At 37.8% G+C, this 23,023-nt stretch overlaps 1 protein-coding gene across 3 annotated transcripts in view; it reads right to left on the bottom strand.

Annotated features, from left to right (window-relative positions):
* PLS1 (plastin 1) overlaps nt 1-23,023 on the bottom strand; it is an 824,936-nt gene that overhangs the window by 88,646 nt on the left and 713,267 nt on the right. For 2 of the 3 annotated variants that reach the window (XM_044071020.1, XM_044071019.1), the window contains exon 11: nt 14,945-14,965. The exons of the other annotated variant lie outside the window; for it this stretch is intronic. In XM_044071020.1, coding sequence (XP_043926955.1) covers nt 14,945-14,965 — 21 coding nt within the window. The remainder of the gene's footprint in view (nt 1-14,944; nt 14,966-23,023) is intronic. 3 annotated transcript variants of the gene reach the window in all.

Here is a 23,023-nt window from a genome sequence, read left to right as displayed (position 1 = left end):
CCACGCTCTACTTCAGCTGATGACCTTCCAAGTGAGAACCTTAAAATAGCAGCCAAGAGCATTCCCTACCCTGTCTCAATCCTTATAAATAGGTCAGCAGAGGACTCCCACCTTCCCTCTCTCTGGAAAAAGTCATACATTATCCCTCTGCACAAAGGAGAAGATTCAGCAGACATTACTCATTTTAGATCTACAGCAATCTTATCTCCCCTCCAAAATCCTTAAAAAAATGTATTCAAAAACAATTGCTACACTATCTCCTGGAGGAAGACCTCCTATCCCCCAGACAGCATGGCTTCCATCCATCCCATAATACCAACACTGCACTTCTAACTTATGTATGTATAAATATAAATAAAAATATAAATATGTATATATATATATATATATATATATATATATATATATATATATATACAGAGAGAGACACACACACACACACACACACACACACACACACACACACACATACACACATATACATATGTGTGTGTGTGTGTGTGTGTGTGTGTGTGTGTGTGTGTGTGTGTGTGTGTGTATATATATATATATATATATATTATATATATATATATATATATATTATATATATATATATATATGTGTGTGTGTGTGTATATATATATATATATATATATATATATATATATATATATAGGTTTACCTTCATATAGTCAAAAGCACATCCTACAAATGTGCAGATACACATACTGTTTCTGCAAATTCTGTCCCACCGACTTCCCTAAAGTCCAAAAAAAACAGCAAACGTCGACATTTTTGATTGCTCCATAACTGAAACAAATGTTACCATGGGTCAAAAAGGTGGCAAGATTTTGTTATTCAAAACATTTGGTCTTCACGGTTTTGTGAAGTCGCAGTTTACAGTTCCCGGAAGCTGTTTCAAGGATGTGGCTGTCAGAATTATGAAGGTAAACCATATATATATATATATATATATATATATATATATATATATATATATATATATATATATATATATATATATATATATATATATATATATATATATATATATATATATAGATAGGTATATAGATACATACATACACACACACACACACACACACACACACACACACACACACATACTATCAAAGCTAGAGTTAAAGGCAAACTAGATTCCACCTTCTTTATAGACTTATCTAAAGCCTTCAACGCAGTTTGCCTCAGCAAATTTTCACTTCAAATGTCCTCATTAAGTCTCTCTCAGTCCACCATTCTGTTTCAAAAGCTACCTATCCAATAGGTATCAGTCAGTGAAATGGCACTGCACCCTCTCGAGATATCTCCCAGTCACCACTGGTGTACCACTAGACTCTATCCTTGGTACCCTCCCCTTTAACATAACACCCTCCACACATTCATAAACACAGGCCTTCCTAATACAGTACACAGATTACTCCACACTAATTGTACATCTGATAAAGTGGTACACCTCCACAATATTACTCAGTAAGCTTTAATGACAACTGAAATATGATTTCATAACTCACAACTCATGCTCAGTCCTAAGGAAAAAAACTACAACATTCTTCCCCAAATCCCTCTCCCATGGGAAAAAAAAAACAAAATTTAAAATCCTCTCTCAATAGTACAACCACATAAGTCATTTCTCACAGCAAATTATTACAGATGATAATCTTAAATTCAACCTGCATATACAAAACTGCATATGAAAAACTAGTCATGCTTTAAAGAGTCAAAAATGTTCTCACCAACACAACTAAAGATTCACTTGCTACTACTTAGCTTGCCCCCACACTTCTTTATGGCCCTCCCAATCCTACTAATCTTCAAGTATCACAAAAAATCAAAACCTGAACAATGCTATAACAAAGTCGCTTAATTTGTAGCAAATACCCCTTTCAGAACCCACCACTGTATAACACTAAAAAGCCTAAGCTGGTTAGAACTAGCCATCAACTAACATATACTTAGCTTCTTACCACCTATAAAATAATCTAGAATGCATCTGCTTGTCCAGCACTAAAAAACATTCTGCATACTTTTTCCCAGTTGATCATTATGATCAAATGACCAAAAACTCTTGTCTGTCCACAAACCTATCAACTATGCTGGGCATTGTCTGCACCCATATCATGTTGCTAAGGCCTGGAACTCCTTATCTCTATCCATCAGGTCAATACCCTCACTCCCACCTTTCAAAACCATTCTGAAAGACTTCCTAGCCAAAAGCTGGCTCTGTTCCTGCTCAACACCAGGATAAACTATATCCTTAAATATGCACAAACTTTTTACTCTTTCTTCTTCACTCACTTCCTTACTTCTGTCAATCTCTCTCCCCTGGCTTTTTCTGTAAATATACCATAAGCCTCCTTTTCTCACACTTCACATTGCAATTCCTGTTTGTATTAAACTAACCTTAATTTCTCTATAAACTGGTTAAAAGTTCTCTAACTATTAAATCATTGTCATATAACCTTTATATATTCTTAACCAATGCTTTAATATTATGTCTAACTTGACATAATTATTTCAACTGTATTTCTTTTTTGCAGTATTTAAAAAATGCAAAATTGTTGTTCTTAAAACATTTTGTTAATACTCTGGAGCTTTTCTCCCCAGGTTTCCACTAAAAATGGGCTCCTACTCAGTCAGACTTTCTCAGTAATCAAATGTCAATAAACAATAAATAAATATACGTAATTTAACTAGATGTTAGCTACCCCTGTATTTTTGGAATTTTGAAAGGACCCATGCAATTGTCTTATGTAAAGTGGTATCATTGCCAGCAACTTATTTTGCTGGTAAATAACTTTATAAAAACCTGAACTTTACTGATAAACTGGGCTCACAGTTTTAGGAAAGGTACACATAGTTCTTTAGTCTGATGAAATGCTAGTGACACAAAAGTTTGTTTATATTACGACATAATTGTATTTTGTTGCAATAAAGTGATGTTCCAACTATTCTGAGTATCCCACTTTTTTCAGGAATTAGAAGAGATTATTCCTAGAGACTGACAACCAAACTACAGATCTCACAATCTATATTTCTATAAACTGTTATAAAAATGAAAGCTTGCACAGAAGAAACAGGAAGGTGAAATGTGGAATCAGGGATTAGGGTGAGGGATTGAAACCATTTCATTGCTACTCATAATTTCTTTTTCCAAGCAATGAATTTTTTTTTGGCTATAATGTTGGTTTACACATACTTGCAGCTTAGGACCATAATTATCATATGCGATTCTAAATGAACCTCCCAGTTCTGAAGAGATTATCCAATTCCACACACAAATGATCCTTGACAGTACTAATGTCAGATTTATCTGAAATAAAATTAAAATATCCTTTGAGAATGACATTGTCTTTCATATTTTCCAATAAGCAAATTTAAAGATGACTTAGAAGATTGAGCAACAAGTCCAGGAATCCAATACCTGCTAGCTAATATGACTAGCCACTTCTGAAACTCTAAACTAACCATAGCAAATATTTGTTTATCATTACGCAAGAAATAATTCTTGGTATTAATAAATTGCTGTCCTTTGCAATAATTACTTGTCATCTTTCATACACTGATTAGAAATTACTCAATTTATATGTTGTACTGATGAGTATCTTGAAGAAAGACCTCCCCCCACTTATTATGCTTCGAAATCACATGTGCCAGTCTATCCTCTTACCTCATTTAAATCTGCTAAGGACTACAAACACAAACAGAGCCATTCATCCTGTGATGTAATACTCCACCATCTACTGACAGAGTAGCACTTGCAAGTTGCTAATAGGCGGTTGTCAGACCACTGGGCTCTACTATTATTTTTAGTTATCCTTACTGGAAATTTGTCCAGATTTTTCTTCTCAGCCATTTGCAGGGTAGATGGAGAATTTGGTCTCAGAAAAGATACCAAGGTACTGGTGCTGTTAGTCCTATGTAATTGGGGTTATTTGCCAGTAAGCATTAATAGTTTTTGTCAATGTCACGGATGGCAGACATAGATGGAAGATGCTGTTCTAGAGATTTGATTTCTCAGTATTCTGACAGAATGTTTACACTAATACAGAGGTATCGTGTGTTAAGGCTAATACTAGTTTTTTTTTTGTTTTTTTTTTTTGGGACTGTGGAATTTGAGGTAATTGAAACTGAAAACTACAAATGTCTGAATCCACATCTTGAAATATTTTCAGGAGATATATTAGATATTTTGCAGTACCAATTTATAGTTATGCCAAATACCTTTAAAGATGTTCTGTGGTATTTAACTTGGCATCAGGTTGAGTGAAACATTTTGTTTGCATAAGCATTTTTTCTTTTTTTCATGTGTCTTTTGACAATCTTTGGATGTTATAAGGACAGCCATGGACTCTGGAACACTATTGCTCTAGTACTGGCTTTTTGATTTATTCCACTGTTACCAGTGTTTAACTTGTTTTTGTAACACTGATTAAGTTTTTTTTATGACTCTGTGCCATGGTGTAGACTAATGGTTTCTTGTTTTATGAACTGTAGCAGTTTATGTTACTTATAGTATAATAGTTTTTTGTTACTTTGCATTCTTTGTAACATAGCATCATCTGCACTGGAAATGAATGATGCTCTTGAAGACATTTCGTTTTGTTTGTATAATTAATAAGTAGAGCTTAATTACTACTGCTATTCATTGTTCAATCCTTGTTTAAACAGTAACAAATTATGCTAATAAACCTGAACATAAAACACCATATTAATAGAATTCTATAAACTTATATGGGTTTCACTGCAAATTACTCTGTCTTAATTGTTATATATTGTTTATTTTACTTTATTTCCTTGTATCATTTATTGATATGTAATCAAGTCATTTATAAAGCATGTTTACAACTGCTAAACAAAATGCACTATACAAAAATACATATCATGTGGCTTATCTATATCTATATAACAATAAACACTCCCTTAAAATAGATGCTGCAGTCTTCTTTCTTCTTTCCCACTCATTTAGTCTTCATCTTTTCTACTTTTCCACATTTAATAGACTTTTCAGTCATAAAAAGTGCTAGAAAAATAATAGGCAAACTTCTAAAACATGTCAAACTCACAAATAATCTGTTTATAAAACCATAATAAAAATATTAATGATGTAATACCTAATTGTTATGTTGATGTTTTATTACAACAGTCTTAAGAGTGGAGTATTGAAGTAAGGCCATTACATATAACTTTATTCTCAATTATTTCATATATTTCTCCATAATTATTGCTAGAATTCTTTATTAATTATAACAGTACATGTAATACAAATTAGTAACAATAACCACAGTTAGCAAACTGAAATGAATAAAATACTTAAAATCACATCATGTGTTAACTGCTCAGATTATCATGGTATATCTGTAATGTTCAAACAGAGTTAATGTCTGCTTAAATATATTTAAAAAAATATGTGTGATTTTGTTGAATAACATCTATCTTATTTATTAAATGTCTATTTCATTCCCATATATTTATTATTTTTGGAATGCAAATTACAAGACAATTTAGTATTATTTTCTTCCTCAATTTTTTAAGAACTCAAAACGTTATTATGTTATTTCTCCTAGAGCTATATTCCAAGTCTTCTATTTTATTGTCATTCAGGAATGACCATTTAGCAAGAATTCTGTTTGCTTTTCCTGTTTTTTAAGTCTTCCATCTATGTCATCAAGAGAAGTCTCACTGCTGGTGTCAGTTATTTCATTACCTTGTTGTTGAAGCAAAGGTTTGAGCATCTCAGTTTATTTTGTATAATTACTTTTGATAAAATTCATTTTGGCATGCAATTGTTAATTTTTGTAGAGATAAGTCTTGTATTGAAAATATGATTTGTTTAAGCATGACTTGTTTTAATTCATTTTAATGGAAATGGATTGCTAATTTATTGAGGCAGTCATGCTGTTGTAATAGTCTGAATTCCAGGTACTGATAAAAGTTCAACAAAATCTTATTAAAATTACAATTTGCTACATTTTTTTTTTGTTAAGAATGGTTAAAGAATTAGACTACATTGACTCAAGGAAAGATGCCTCACAAACAATGAAATTAATTGGTTTAGAAGGTACCTCAGTCATCAAACCCAGTGTATATGATGGGCTTATGACCTCTCAATGCAGCAACAAATTAGGTGTCACAAATATTAATATTAGGATCTTTATTCTTTAATATATGTATACATAAAATACATAACAGTTTCTCATTCAAGAAAACAAATCCAATATTAATATTAATTGTATTTTCAATGAAACAGCTCCAAAATGACCTGTAGCACTTCTTGGCAAAAATTGAAAACTGTCTAGAACAATCTAAACCAATCCTAAATCCAAATCAAACAAAACTAGCAGTATTTTACATCCAACCTAGCAATCAAACCGTAGTGATTCAACAATATATTCAGTCAATAGCACTATAATTAAGTTAGGTCAATATACAAAACTACCGGGAGTAATAATAGACCATGGATTAAGATTTGATCAGAACATCCAACATGCAGGTCAAAAACGATAAACTAAGATTTATCAAAAAGAACCATTCCTAACAGAATATGCATACAACTCTATAGCTCAGACCTATCTACTCACAGTTTCCTGTATGTCTCATCAAGTTTCATTAATCTATAGTCATCTCAACTTGCTAAACTGGAGCAATCTTAACCTGGGAGGTTATTGCCGAATCTGTTAGGTCAGCAGCTACCAATACAGCACTGTTGAAGACTGTATCTGCCCAAAGTAAATATGAGGCTGCTATATGAACATCATGTCACACCTTCTCTAACCACTGCAGACTGAACGCCCAGTCTACAGGTAGAACCAAATTTGCATCTACTTCCCTGCAGTCCTTATTTTACACCACCCATCCATAACTGGGAGTGGAAGGTACAATGCTTGGCATTTCCTCAACTGTATGTTAGACAGGTACATGATCAACAAAAAAATGATTCCCTGAGCTCAACAGATCAACAAAGCCATAGCTTAAATCTTCTAAAAATAAGTTTTAATGCAGGAGTGATATGCTCCCTGCACCTCCCACACCGGCAGAACGTGTATATTCTAATCCCAGGAAAAAGTGAAACTCCTGAATAAGGAAGACAATGACCTGGCACAAACAGCAATCCTGCAAAGTGTAAATCTCCACCCTTCAAAAGTCATTAGTTGTACTTGGGCAGTTACAACCTGACCAGTCACTGCATAATCACCACTTCTTCTTCTGGCTTTTCCCGGTTAGGGGTCGCCACAGTGCATCACCTGTCCGCTCATGATTGGCAGTGGAGTTTTACGGTGTTGAGTTGCCAGCCCTGCGCCCAACCTTCCACAGAAGGCACACACGCACACACACTCAAGCCTAGGGCCAGTTTAGAGTGTCCAATCCACCTACAGCATCATCACTCTGACATAATATTATGAATTCCTACACCATTGATAATTACCATCAATATAATACAGTTATGTAGCTAATTTGACAATAACATGTTCAGGTAATGGGATCATCACTGCTGCTGATGGATAGCCTATCTTGTTCTGTCCATCTGCTCTTTCATATTAGGAGTCCAATAGCTTTTGTATATTGTTATTCTATGGAAGTTACAGAAACTATTATGAGGGTATTTAATTTTATTAGACTGTTACAAACTTTTCCCAAGTCTGTTGCATACATTTCATAAATCTGAATTTATTTTGTTGAGTTTTTCAGTGCTCACAGCGTACTGCCTGACTATAATATCAAACAGGTATCAAATCACTGTGTACTTTGCTGTCTTTTTTCTTTACCCTTCCCTACAGAAGTTTTTACCCCTTTGGCAGCCCCTGTATGTCATGTTTGAACAGCAAAAAAGAACATAACTGAGCATGCTTATGATTCCTATTTATATCCAGGCAGTCTATAAAGGTTATGATAGAAAGCTTCAGCTGCATTCCCACTTTGTCTTTATGAAGGATGACAACTATTTTGAGCTTTATCCCAGTCGTATTATGTATACCTTCAACACTAATCCTCTTATTTGAGTATCTGCTATTATGGTGATACACTCACACACCTGTACGTAATGCATGCATCTCCTGGACATCTTTGCCTTTGTACAGTGTTTCATTTTGCCATTCACTTTGTTAGTTTATCTTATAAATAGATAAATTCAGGCTTTCTGTCTTTTTCTTTACCAAATCAAAGTTAGCATAAAACTGGCACTCTTCAGAATCAGAACATTGTGTGAGCAAATTATTCTGAGACTTGGATATGAAGGAAAGTTGCTTTGGATGGGACTGTGGTATGCATGACTAATGTGAAAGGCTTCTGGTGTGGGTAGGAAAGCAATTCTAATGGTCAGGAATCTACTTTTAGGTATGCAGTGAAAATCCAGTGGACAAAACTTTTGTTCTCCACATATTTTTTTTGTTTAAATTTTTCTACCCTTAATACTCCATTTGTGGTTTATATTTAGATACACGTATGTGTCATAGACCCACAAAACCTTACATTTCTATTAATGGTGGTTATTGTGAGCTCTTCAATTAACATCATTCAAATTCCATGCTACAATCTCATGGGTCAGACTACCCCTGAAATAGATTGTGTGCAAAAAGTACAGTTTTGTACCTACCATAAATGTAGATGTTCGAGGATCCACATTGCTGCAGTCCTAACTATTGGGGTAGTCCGCTGTCCAGTCGGCCCGAATACCAAAGTATATGGCTGACGTCGGTCAGGGCGCATTAGACTGGCGTCCGCCAGGGTACATGCGCATGACCGACGTCATATCCTCAGTCTTTTCTTGCCCCAGATGTCAGAAGACCCTAAAAGACAAGGCCCAATATACCTGCACCAAAAATATGTACAATATATACAAAATTATCAGCATATAACCTCACCTACACAACCACCCCTAAACACAGAGGGGAAGGAGGGAGGTGGACTGCAGCAATGTGGATCCTCGAACATCTACATTTATGGTAGGTACAAAACTGTACTATGTTCTTCATTCCATATTGCTGCAGTCCTAACTATTGGGTAGAATCCCAAAGCAGAGGTAAGGGAGGCTGGCAAATCATAAAGAAGCAGGAGCTGACAACATGCCTTGCAAAATAGCTGTGGCAAAACCAGCCCTAGACTTAGAGTAGAGAGGAAGGTGATAATGCTTAGAGAAAGTATGCACTGAACTCCAAGTAGCTGCCTCCAAAATATCCTTAGTTGCCACCCCTTAGAAATGCTGTTGAAGTGGCAGTAGCCCTAGTGGAATGAGGCCTAATCCCAGCTGGAATCTCCTTGCCATGATGGGAATAACAAAATGCAATGCAAAACCCAATCCACCTAGAAATAGTTTGTTTTGACACAGGCTTGCCCTGCGAACTCAAAGCAAAAGAAACAAACAACTGCTGAGACTGCCTAAAATCCTTAGTCCTGCTTAAATAATAACGCAATTGCCTGTGTACATCTAAAGTGTGCAAAATCTTTTCCCCTTTATTTTGGGGGTCTGCATAAAAAGTAGGCAAATGAATAGTTTGGTTTAAAGCCACACTAGAAACCACCTTAGGCATAAAGGAAGGATTAGTACGTAATGATACCCTATCCTTATGGAAAATCAAAAAGGGCTCTACAGCCATAAGGGCCTGCACCTCAGACACCCTTCTTGCAGAAGTAATAGCCAACAGAAAAGCAGTCTTCCATGACAAGTATTTCAATTCAGCAGTAGCCACAGGCTCAAAAGGTTGTAGAGTAAGTTTTTCCAACACAAAATTGAGATCCCAAGCAGGAGTAGGAGCTTCTTATATTCTTAGCCCCTCTGAAAAACTGCTTGAACAAAGGATGCGAAAACAATGGTGGGTCACAATCATAGTGAGCTGAAATTGCTGCAGCATGAATCTTAATGGAAGAGAAGGACAAACCTTTGTTCAATAACTCAGTAAGATATTGAAGAGCCACACTCAAATTAGGCTCAGAAATCTCCAAATTCTTTGCTGTACTCCAAAATAAAAATCTCTTCCATTTTCTCTGCGTACACTTTCCTTGTACTAGGTCTTCTAGCTTCCATAATCACATTTAAAACTTGTTGAGGAAGTTGAGACCTGCTGTGTTTCAACACAGAATATGCCAGGCTGTTAGATGAAGAGAGTGAAGCTTGACATTGAGCAGATGACCGTCCTTCTGAGATAACAGATGTGGAATCAAAGGTAAAGGCCATGGAGGCTTCCTTACCAGACTCCTTAGTAGTGGGTACCAGTGTTGCGAGGCCAATCTGGAGCTATTAAAATCATCCTTGGCTTGTCTTGTCTGACCTTTAAGAGCACCTTTGGAAGAAGAGGCAGAGGTGGAAAGGCATACACATGAAGATTTTTCCAACTGAAAGAAAGAGCATCCACTTTCCAAGCTGTGTGATGAAACCCCTTTGTGCAAAACTTTGGCAGCTGGTGGTTTAGTGGAGAAGCGAACAGATCTATGTCTGGAGTTCCCCATGACACTGTCAATTTCTGAAATACATGAAGATCCAGTTTCCACTCGTGGGGATCCATGATTTGTCTGCTTAACACATCTGCTAAGGAGTTCTGTGCTCGGCAGAAACCTTGCCTGAAGAGTTAGTTGCAAGCTGAGCGCAGTCTCCCATAAAATCATTGCTTGCCTGCATAGAGGATAAGAATGTGTTCCCCTTGTTTGTTGATGTACCACATGACAGTTGTGTTGTCTGTTAGAATCAACACCTGCCCTGGAAGAAGTAACTCCTTGAAAGCCATTAATGCAAACTGGACTGCTAACATCTCCTTCATGTTGATATGTAGATGCTGTAGTCTGGCAGGCCACTTGTCTTGTATCCACTTTCCATTTAGATGAGCTCCCCAAGCAATGTCCGAGGCATCTGTCGTTAAAATCTGACTCGCCTCTGGCCGGGTCACAGAGAGTCCCTTGTTTAGGTGACATTCCTGAGCCCACCACAAAAATTCTTTTTGAAGGCAAGGTATTATTTGAATGACAGTGTCCAAATCCTGGCAGTGCTGTGTCCATACATTTTGAGATACCATTGCAGCTTCCTCATATGCAGTTTGGCATTGGGAAGCACCAGAATACAAGATGCCATGAACCCTAATGCTTGAAGGACTGTCCTTGCAGTCAGCACGGACTGATGAGATAGTTGATGGAAGTAAAGGGATAGACTCTTTTGTTTGTCCGGGGTTAAAAAGGCCATCTGGGCTGCTGTATTCAGTCTCACACCCAGAAAGCACATGTCTTGAGAGGGTACTAGACTGGACTTTATTTCGTTCACAGAATACCCTAGGCATCTTAGCACTGCTATAACATATTCCAGATGCTGTAAAGGTCTTCCTTTTCTTGAGCCAGAATCAGGCAGTCGTCCAAGTAAGGATAGATTTGAATTCCTTTTAGCCTGAAGTAAGCTATCACTGGAGCCAGAACCTTTGTGAATACCTGGGCGCAGTAGATAAGCCAAAGGGCAATGCAGAGAACTGATAATGAGAATTTCCAGCTCGCAAACGCAGATACTTCCTGCAACTTAGTCTTATAGGCACATGAAGGTAAGCTTCCTTGAGATCTAAAGTTACCATCCAGTGATCTTTGCCCAGCAGAGGTAAAAGCTGTTGTAACGTCAACATCTTGAACTTGGGAATGTCCAGATAAGTGTTGAGGATAGATAAATCCAAAATTGGTCTCCACGTGTTCCCCTTCTTTGGTACTAGGAACAGGCGAGAATAAAATCCTAGGCCCCTTTCTGATACAGGGACTGGCTGAATGGCCCCTATTTGGAGTAACAGAGAAATTTGCTTGTGAGCCTCTTTCCTTTGTGGAGGAGGAACGTCTGGCATGCCTTTGAAAGGGGCAATGTATGGAAATAAAACCTGTAACCGTGGTGAATGATATCCAACACCCATCTGTCTTGAGTAATTAAATCCCAATTTTCTTTGAAAAGAGACAGTCTTCCTCCCAAAGGAGCTGCCAGGCGAGAATCTACTGGCAGCTGAAAAGGCAGGTCATTGGGTCTGTTTACGAAAGGACTGACCCCTGCCCTCACCAGAAGTCTGAGCAGGTGAACTCCTGTTCTAGGCCTAAAGAACCTTGAGCTCTGCCCCTACCACGTCTAGACCTACCCCTAGACTGGGAATCATAAGCAGGATATGTCCATCCCTTAGTAGGCCAATTTCTACTAAACGGTGGCTGCACCTGCAAAAATCTTTAACAGTTTGCATAGACTTAGCTTTGTCCTCCATTTTCTTTAAAACTGCTTCCACAGGCGAACCAAACAACACATCAGACTGTAAAGGAGCATCCAAAATCCTTGTCTTAACATGCTCAGCTAAATTCTGATCCCTCAACCAGGCATGCCTGCGAAGAACAGAACTAGTGGCAGCCACCCTCGAGGAGGCCTGTACAGCATCAAAACCACATTGCAAAGAATGCTTACCCACTTGTTCAGACACATGAACTAAATCCAGCAACTCTTTACACTCAATACCTTCCGCCAAAGCATCCACCTTAGATTTCAATTGTGAAAGGAGATAATTTTGATATTTTAGCATGTGAAACTGACAATTCAACGCCCTCATGGCTAAAGTGGAAGAAGTATACACTTTCTTTCCCCATCTATCCAAAGCCCTTGCCTCTTTATCAGTGGGAACAGGGTTTTTAACAACAGAGGCCTTAACACCTTTAGGTCCCTGAGAAACAGTTTCGGGTCTGCCCTAGGACTCTTAAAAGATACTTATGAGCTTCAGGCACCCTATAGTACCTATCAGGTTTAACAGGAGCAGGAGGCAAAGAATCAGGGTTCAGGAAGCCTCTGCAAAACATCTTCCACCACATTCAACACAGGAGGTATAGCTAAGGGCCTATGCTGGGGTAAAACAAGAATTCCTAAGCCTTTTCCTGGAATCAGAGTAATCTTGGCCTTCCCATTTAAAGTGCTCCCTCATGGAATGCAGAGTCTCTGAAAATGAGAAATCCTCAGGAGGAGAAGCTGTAGGAGTGGAATCATCCACATCAGAATCAGAATAAGGAGGATACTCCTGCAAGTCTTCCGCAGAAGACTCAGAAGCCTCTGAACACTGTTCAAAACTCTCAAACTCAGGTTCCACCCTAGGCCTCTTATCAGGAGGCATAGAACCTCTAATCATAGTAATCAAATCTTCTGCCATTTTAAGCATATGTTTCTTAGGCACAGAACCTGAAGTGCTAGGAGAAGCCCCCACTGAAGCTAAACTTGGCCTACCTCTCAAAGAAGTTTTGGAAACAGAAGGAGAGGCTCTAACTACCTTGGGAAGAGAGGGAAGAACAGTTACCTGAGAAGCCCCCTCAGCCTGGCCTACCTCCTGAGAAGGCACATCCTGTAACAGTAAAGTCTCTGCCTGAGACTCCAAAGAAACTCCTGGCAAAACCTCTGGCTCCACAGAGCCTTCTAAAGAACCGACGTCCGGGACTGCCGGTTCATCAACCCTAGGCTTCGCTGATTTGTCCTTGCGCTTTTTGGACGCAGCGGGCATCGGAGCATCCGACGGCATTTTATAATTGCAACGCTTCCCAAACACTAACCTGGCACAGTCTAACCTTCTCTTAAATGTGCGTTTGTTAAATCTAGCACAAGAGCGGCATCCAACCACGTCGTGCTCAGGCCCTAAACAAGGTATACACAAGGTATGGTAATCCCTATGAGGTATCTGTTTCCCACAAGAAATACAGTTATTCACTTTTTCTGACATCCGGTTAAATACTGAGGCAAGAAAAAACCAAAATGTTCTAGCCAACTTTGATTCGGTCTGAAACTCCGACTTCAGAAAATTTCAGAACGCCAACCTGCACTCACAAAACTGCTTCTGCATCGGACCATGCGGCAAAAAAGACTGAGGATATGACGTCGGTCATGCGCATTAGTACCCTGACGTACTGACGTCAGTCTAATGCACCCTGACCGACGTCAGCCATATACTTTGGTATTCGGGCCGACTGGACAGCGGACTACCCCAATAGTTAGGACTGCAGCAATGTGGAATGAAGAACATCCTGACGTTTGGTGAATTTATTTGTGTCTGTCATTCCACTAATCTCTTCTCACCCAATAAAACAAACTATGAGCACAGCAAGAGACCAGACATTCATGCTTCAAGTTACTGCCCTAATTGATTTGTAGTCTTTCTTCTTTTCCATCATGACAAGGTATGCATAACTTCCCTCCCCACTGTCAGACCCAGGCATTGAATTAATCAGTTGTGTGATCTCCACCTGTACTTCCAAACATTCATATCACACAAACATGCATTCACTCTGCCCCCCCACACACACACATATACACACCACACATGCATGTGCATGCATTGCCTTGGGTATTACTCAGACCAGGTGACCTGCCTAAATTTCCTGTTTATTGAATCTTTCATGCAGCATTCTGCAATGGGTACTCGTCTGTTATTTTTGAAACAATTAGAAAAGCTGTTAGCACAAAACTGAGCTTTATGGTGTACAGTTCAGCAAGAAAACAACGGATTAAAACTGCATGCAAACATAACAAAATACAGCCAAACTACCTCAGGGAGAAGCAACAGCATGCATGTCACAACACACTGCAAACTTGCTCAACAGAAACAATCCAAGTACATTTCAAGTATAAAAGGGAGCTCTGAGCAGTTTCTTTGTTGGAATGTGCATTATGCTGGAGACCGATACATTTAACATACTGACTTTTCCTGACTGTTCTTTAGAGTATAATTTTAAATACAAAATGTAGTTAGCACATATGCATCATGGCAGTTCACCAAACTGTTATACAAATATAAGGCAAAAGTAACACACTATGACTCATACTAACAATAAGACTTGAAATAAAGGTACAGGACACACAGCAGTTAAAAGAAAAAGATGAAATAGCAAACATCAAATATATGAACATATACACTGAAAGAAGAAACACAAATAAGTAAAAACAAGCTACTCAGATTAAGAACATCACCAAATACAGTACCTACATTAGCAGGGGTCAGGTCTGCATTTTATGAAGTAAAACAAAACATTATCATGATGTGACATCACGGCAGGCTTGCTAATTCCAATAAAAAAATAAAATAATCAATATGCATTTACGGTTTACAGATTATATGAAGTGTATGAAGAAAAGTTAAAGCGCTTTATGTTTTGCTGGAAGTTCATTGAAATAATACTACATATACATTTAAATGAATTAAAAGTAAAAATGGAAAAGTTCATAATCACAATAACATTGTCCTAACATACTTTTTTAAGATGCAGAGAGGAGTAATATTTTTATTATGGTAGAAGAGTGGTACAGTTAGCATTCAGTACAGTTGCTTATATTGTTGTAAGACATGCCATTTACATTAGACAGACACTGAACAGGTTATGTAGAGAAACAATATTTATGTAAGCTGGAAATATCTCATTGTATAACTATTCCAAGAAAGTCCAACCAGACAAAAACAACCAGACAAATTTTCAATTCAATGAGACAATTTTCTTGAATCATTTTTTGTGGGGGTGGGGTGGGGCAAGTCCTGTTGCTGTCTCCCTGTGGAATTTCACCCCAGCATCCCCCTTGACACATATTAATTTCATCATTGCACAGCCATGTAGAAATGACAAACTCATAAGAAAAAGAAATCACTACCAGTGCAGAGTGCAGACACAGAAACTTCACTGGCAGGGATGTAGTTTCCTATGAACAACAATGATTGACATTTCAGTCATCTCAGAAGGTTGCACTTAATCGCTTATAATATTGTTGACTTTAAACCTGAAGAGTAACAATGAAGCCTCTGAGTAACACTAGTATAAGAAACACTAAATAACCTGCGTATAGACAGTGTGTTGACATCATATTCCTTCAACTGATGAACTGGAGAACTGCAAGGTTAAATGTAACAGAAGGTTATGGCAAGAGGAACAATGTCAGGAATTAGGAACGGGACCAGTGGTCACTCCCAGATCCAGCACTCTTCCTTCTGGTTGACTGACACACATCTTAAGGGACAGAGAACAAGACCAGCCTCTTTGCTGATGACACAAAGATAATACAGTGGGGGATGTGTGGAAATGCCTGGTGCAGGATTTGGAAAGGCTGAGCAAATATGCAGAAAGGTGGCAGCTTTGGCTCAGTGCAAAGAAATGCAAACTCCATCTCTTAGGCCACACCAATCCTGGTGTGAAATACCACAAGGAAGGACAGTAAGTGTCTGCAATAAAACAGGAAAAGGATCTGGGGGCACTGTTCACCCCTGGAGTGGACAAATGTGAGCTGAATAAGAGGGCAGCTGCAGCAGCAAATGGAATGCTGGAGGGAGTGTATCCTCAGTGGGGGATAGATTTCAGAAGCAAGGTAGTAATGCTTCTACCCTACAGGGCCTTGGTCAGACCACCCCTTCACTATTACATGCAGTGTTGGAGGCTGTATAAAGAAAAGAAAATCAGGGTGTTGGAATAAATTCAAATGAACAATACCCAAAACATCCATTGGATGGAGGTAGAGGAATATCATCAGAAGTCAAAGGAGCTGGAAACCAGAAGAAACAAGAGAAGGGGTCATGATACAGGTGCATCAGATAATATCAGGGAGATTTGAAGGGGTCATCCTCTGCTACAGAAACAGAGGAGAGAAGAGGAGACAAAATCAGTAGATTGCAAGGACTAACTACTCCCTGTATCTTTAAAAGTATTTTTTCACAGAAAGGGATGTGGATGCATGAAATGAACTACTGAAGTAGGCAGTGGACAGATGTTCCACAAAGGAATTCAAGAGGGTATGAGACAGCTGGAATAAGGATAAAGAGGAAAATAAGGATGAAAGGGAAGTAAGACATTAAATGTCTTTAAAAGAGCAGACTACATAGGCATATTGTTTCCTTCTGCTATCAAGCAAATATAATGCAATACAATTAACTAGTTTTGTGTTTTATGGTTTAGGTATTGCAGAAAATACATGGCACTGGAATATCTTATGTAAAGATGGAAACATACAGTAGCATGCTTCTTTGCTTCTTTTTGCTGGGTAAACGGAATGATCTAAAAGTGTCAAACAAAACCTGAGCCAAAAGGCTAAATATATTACATTATAAACTTTGCAATGCCTTGCAAAAGGGAAATGCATAAGTAAATAATAAGGAATCTGCAGTGCTGCATAGTAAATCAACTGAAAACAATCATGCGAGTAAACTAAATAAGCAATATATTCTAGATTAGGAAATTACTTCACTTGCTTCTTCTTAAACTGCAAAAAGAGCTTGGGTCACTTTCCAGAGCTGCCCTTGAGGTAAATATTTGTAGTGTGCATGGTGGAGGACAGGTAGAGATGCATTCTACCGGTCTCTCTTTCTCTCTTTTTTTCCACAAACCTCTACAAGAGTCTGGCACTCTGTATTAAGATAAAGAGAGAGAGAGAAAGAAATTCTTACCCATCTGTTTTACACGTTTTTTTTCTCCGAATGTTGAGTTTCTAATACCTTGACAAGAGTTGACCCCATGCCTAAGTCACAGTATGATTAAAGTCCATAAAAATTAGTATTGCTTCAGTCTTTGATGTTTGCCAAGAGTACCCTTCTTGGTATCAGCGATGTACAAAGATTTGCCTCATACTGCAGTTCATATGGAGTTACATGGAATGACACAGTATTTAATTATTCTCGAAAATTCTATTTTTTATTAGCCCAGTGCTCCTTCTACTACTGTTGGAAATATATTAGTATCTTTATTCCTAACTGTTCTCATTCCATGTTTTGCTTGTATATCCTAGTATTTTATGATTTTATATCTCTCTCATTATACAGGATGCTGTAATCTATAGATGTGGCTATTTCTATGGTTAATGCTACTTTTGTCTTTAATTACAATATCTGGTTTTCTTACTTTTACTTTCTTGATGGTGATCTCATATCAGGACCTCTTCATTTTCAATATATATATATTTTTTGTTTGTGTTTCCAGTGCTTCTCATCTACTTTTATGTCATTGTGCTTGCACAGTTCTCAATATGTCTTTCTGAGTCAAAAAAGTGGAATTTGAATTTAAAAGCATCTGGAACTGCTTCATTCATATGAAAATTATTCAGGCAATTAATGTTTTATAAAGCATAATTGCCAATCAAGGCTGTATAAAAAGTTGTGGTCTATGAGTGTAAAATAAAGGTTTCTCATTCTGAGTTTCATTGTGCACCTCAATAGGGGCTCTGTCTGAAGAATTGCAGTTTTGGGAGTTGGACAGAACAGTCAACTTAACCTGAAGCGAGTTCAGGTGAAGATTTTGTTTGTGGAACTGAAAGAAAACCTTGATTACTACTATTGTGATGTTTTAAACAGCCTGTTTGCTGGAGGGCCTGTGTAAGTCTAAGTCTATCTGTTGGAGACATCCTTAAGGACAGTAAACCAGAACAATGTGATTGCCAATGTTGTATATAGTTCTATGCTGGAAAATTGCATGAGCTACTTTCATTCTTTTGTTAATAAACATGTGTTTTCTTATGGATCTCTGTCTCTTGTGTGTTTGAAGGTCTTGCACGAGTGGTATATGCACAGTCACTTTGGTTAAAGCCTTGCCAAAACAGTTCCTCACTGTCACTCTACTGCCAAGTGCACCTACCATTGAGCAGATCATCCTGTAGAATTTGATACCAAATGATGAAACTGTTGGGGCTAAATTTTCCAGTGAGACTTAAATTGCCTGTCTGCTTTGTTCCCGAAAGTGGCTTTTTTAAACTGTTTCAATCTATACTTACTATCATAGTGGTGTTACTAAAAGCCCTTGTAGACTTGAAGGTGGAGACCAGTCATAACCTGGTACAAATGCAGCAGTAGTTAGAAGGTTTGGCAAATGTAGTCACTACCCCAGAACTATTCTTGTCTTGAAAAAGTTAAGCAAAGAAGATGACATAAAGTCATGCTTGCTGTGCTTCGTCTGTGACCCACAAAGATGCAAGCCCCAGGGAACCAACTCACTAAGCATAACTTAGTGGCATGTACTTCTCTGAAGTCAAGGCCAATGTCAGTGGCCTGTGGCTGACTACACTTACAGATGATTGCAAATTAGGAACAGTCACAGAATCCTCCACAGACACAAGCAATCTCCAGAAAGGGCTGATACAGACAAACAACTGGTGCCAGACCCATGGACTCAAATTACATGTAAGGAAATGCATAATAGCATCCTTTGTGAAGTCATTCTTCCCTGCTAACTATCACATTGACAACGCACCCCTTAGAGTTGACCCAGTAGTCAGGGACTTGAGGACACACACAGACATCACATGTCTACAGTACTGACAACATTATTCTATGCTGTGCAACTTATAAACAAAGGTATGGCATCTAGGTCCAAGGAAGTCATTGTTCCACTGTATTGAGCATTCATCAGACCTATAAATAACTACAAGTCCCCCTCTGGTATGTACCTAACCAGGCATAGCCAACAACTGAAATGTCCACAGAGGTTCCTCATTGAAAGAATACAGGTCATAAGTAACATGTCCTGTGCAGAGCACCTCAAGGCCCTATCCCTGTATTCTGTCTCATACAGGCTGTTGAGTAGAGATCTATGCCAGGCATATAAGGCATTGCCAGACCCCACTTTGATGGATCTCCTGCATAATTGCAAAACAAACAGCACAAGAATTACCCATTCTAAAAACTTAAACTTTGCCTGTGATATAAATAGGACCTGCTGGAGAGACAGGTATGTATCCCAGAGAGTACGCCTTCTCTAGAACAGGCTCCCCAGCCATGCGAAGCAAAGTTCCTCCCTAACCCAATTCAAGTATAACTTGAACAATTGGATGGAGAAAAGGACATTCACCCCTGGCTTGGCACCCATTTCTCTAATGGACACACAGGCAGCCTTTAAATGGTTCACTTCCCAGGCCCCTGCTTGTAAATATTTCATCTTCCAAGTCCCTGCTTACACTTATCAAGTCCACCAACACTTGTCAGAGATTTGGGAACCACAGCTAGGCTTAAAAGGGTCCTTGTGGTTATTAGTATAGAAAACACCTATGAACTGCTCGAGAAATCTTATGGGGAACACATCTCTATACCCTCCAACTTATATGAATATGAAGACAGCAAACATCTCCTGAAAAAAAGAGATCACTGCTTGTCCACACTTAGAAATCACACCAGTAGTGACTTCCTATGGAAAACAGTGATCAATGAATGAACTTAGCAAAGCTCTGCTCAGAGAGTTGGTTTCTTATGGACATGTATCTTGACAAGCAGTAGAGTGGCCATTTTATGAATTTTGAAAGGAGGTTTAGACAGAAAATCTGGAAGAGGTCTGAATGAACCAAAATTTTTGGCCCCAGTTAACAGGCAAACATTATAGACCTACATGGACATGGAAGGGAATGATTATACTAACTTTGAATACCTAAAAAAGAGCTATTGGCTAGGACTGGGATATCTATCTTAAAGCTATAGTTAGAACCTGATAGTAAAAGTTAAATGTAAATGTCACAAACTCTACCAGTGGACAGGGTTCCCCTTCACAAGATCGAATGGATGGAAGCTCGAAATTCATAATCTCGAGACCAGAATCTCGAACTTCCATTCACTCAAAATTGTGAATGGGAGCCTTAGGTTTAAAACAAATAAAAAGTTAACTTACCTTATTGCAGGGGGCCAGGTCCCCTGTACCCTAGCAGTTTAAATGTGAGTGTTCCGTGACTGCTGCATAGCGGAGGAATGGAAAATCTTCTGTTTTGCACTTACGTGTATAGCGCAGAATGGAAGATTTCCCTTTCCTTCACTATAGTGCGATCTTGGAGTAGGTATATTTAAGTAGGGGGGTGTGGGGGGTGCAGGAGGGGCCTGCAAAAACATTGGAGAGGTGTTAATTTTTTTTTTGTCCCTTTCATATGTTCAAGTTTCTCTAAATTCGAGATTCTGGTTTCGAGTTTATGACTTTTGAGTTTAGAAAAATTCGATCATATGAAGGGGAACCACGGACAGATTGTAAAACACTACTACCAAAAAGTATAAGAAAGTAAGTTTTGCAAAGTTATCCCATTCTGCCAATTTAGTAACTTTAGTGGAATGCTTGTTTAAAACTGAATTATCTAAATCTAAAACTGCAGTAAGAAATGTGCTTCTCCCATGAAACAAAAAGGAGCAAGTTAATGAGTTAACATGTTTAAGATATAGAGGGAGGGGGTCACATAGCCAAATTCTGTTCCATGAGTACTGAAGAGAATGCCGGGCGTAAAAATGTGAAAGAGGATATACATGGTACAAATGAAACTGTTCTTACAAAATGTGATATGGATGAAGTTAGGGTTATTTAGTCAGTAATATATGTTTTTCCTGTAACAACGCTATTAAAATATACCATATTTTTGGAATGGAGAAACATTCAGGCCTTACTGAATCCTGGAAACAAGATTAACCTTGTCAGAAGTTTTTTTTGTATGTGTAAACATAAAATTAGTAACAAATGAAAGGTAGAGGTAATATATTTATGAAGATAAAAAGGAATATATATTTACAAATATAGAAAGAAGTGTGGTAGGAATTAAAATGAAAAGGAAGTAGAAACATGAAGTAAAAGAAACAGCTGGATATGTTGACAAAATATGAATGTGAAAACTGACTATGATATAAATAAATGTTACAAGGAAAGAATGGCATGGAAAGGTTATGGAATGTAATTATTATGTTAAATTGTGAGAAAGTTTGAAGTATGAAGAGGAAAAGCTATAATGGACAGACAGGAAAGATTTAAAGGTATCTTATAGACTTCCAACTTTTTCTGATGACTGTTATTAAATTAATTGCATATGATATGGCAAAAATATATAAACAATAATAAGAATGGTTACAGAAGAATGTGCAAAGTTAAAGAATCTATTAAATGTACTTTTTGACATGGAAAATGTGAAATGCTTTTGGAGAAGTTTAAACAACAGCATTGTTACAAGTATTTTGGGGAGAATAGATATTAATATATATATATATATATATATATATATATATATATATATATATATGATATATGGAAAGCATATAAATATGGATAGAAGTGCAATAGAAAAGGTGGACAGGATATTGTTAACAACTTTACTGAACATATAGAAATGTAGGTATGAAGAACTGCTACATAGTAAGGTGTGGTATTGTGAAAGTGTACTCAAAAAATACAGAAATGGTTGTGCAGGTGGAGTAAAGAAATATGTTCATTGTTATTTATGTGTGAAATATTGGTTCACAGGTTCATAGGTAAGTACTAGGGTAGCTACCCTTGCAGGCCATTTTAAGCCTATCCACTTTCCTTTTTTGTTCTTAAATTAACCTGTCCTGTTTGGTTAGGGACTGGTCTTACCCATCACATGTTCAATAATTATATATTAACTGGATCATACCATAGATAATTTGAGGAGACCCTTGCATAGGATAAAGTATTTAATAGCTGTCTCTGTCCATTAGTAGTACAGCGGGCAGTTCTTTCCTGGGATACATTTTTTGTTTCTCAGCTATAGCTCCAAGTTGTGCTTGAATATGGTCAGGGATGAACTTTGTTTTATGTGGATGAGGAGTCTGTTCCAGAGCAGCAGTACCCTCCATGAGATATACCTGTCCCTCCAAATCATTCTCTGAAATATGAAAGAAATACAAAATTCTGTGAATAATATGTGATGCGTTAATAATATTGAAAGCATGTGTATATAATTAATTAAAAAAGGGCTACACACATAAATCTCCCCTATTCCTTTCAGCCACTAGATTTAGCCAGAGCACTGATGACTGTGGGAAATGGCAACAAGAGAAGACTGAGACCAAGCTAAGTAATACTTGGTATAGTGGATTCACAACAAGTGTCAGACTGCAATGGTTACACATTGAAGATACGGTCTATATTATATGAACTGAGGTTCATAAAATTGATCGCTCTAATGAGCGAAAATCCCGGAAATCGAGATGCGTGCTATTAGTTCAGAGTACAGTGAAGATTGGAGTATTTGCCCTTTCCTCACTAGTGTGCTCTCGAAGTTGGAATATATATTTAGCAGGAGGTGTGGGGGGGCACAGCCCCCCACAATATCATTTTCGATTTT

The sequence above is a fragment of the Protopterus annectens genome, chromosome 5.part0 (assembly GCF_019279795.1).
Source record: "Protopterus annectens isolate FY-2018-M chromosome 5.part0, PAN1.0, whole genome shotgun sequence".
Classification (NCBI taxonomy): domain Eukaryota; kingdom Metazoa; phylum Chordata; order Ceratodontiformes; family Protopteridae; genus Protopterus; species Protopterus annectens.
Note: the sequence above shows the minus strand (reverse complement) of the source record. Positions and strands in the feature narration are given on the sequence as shown.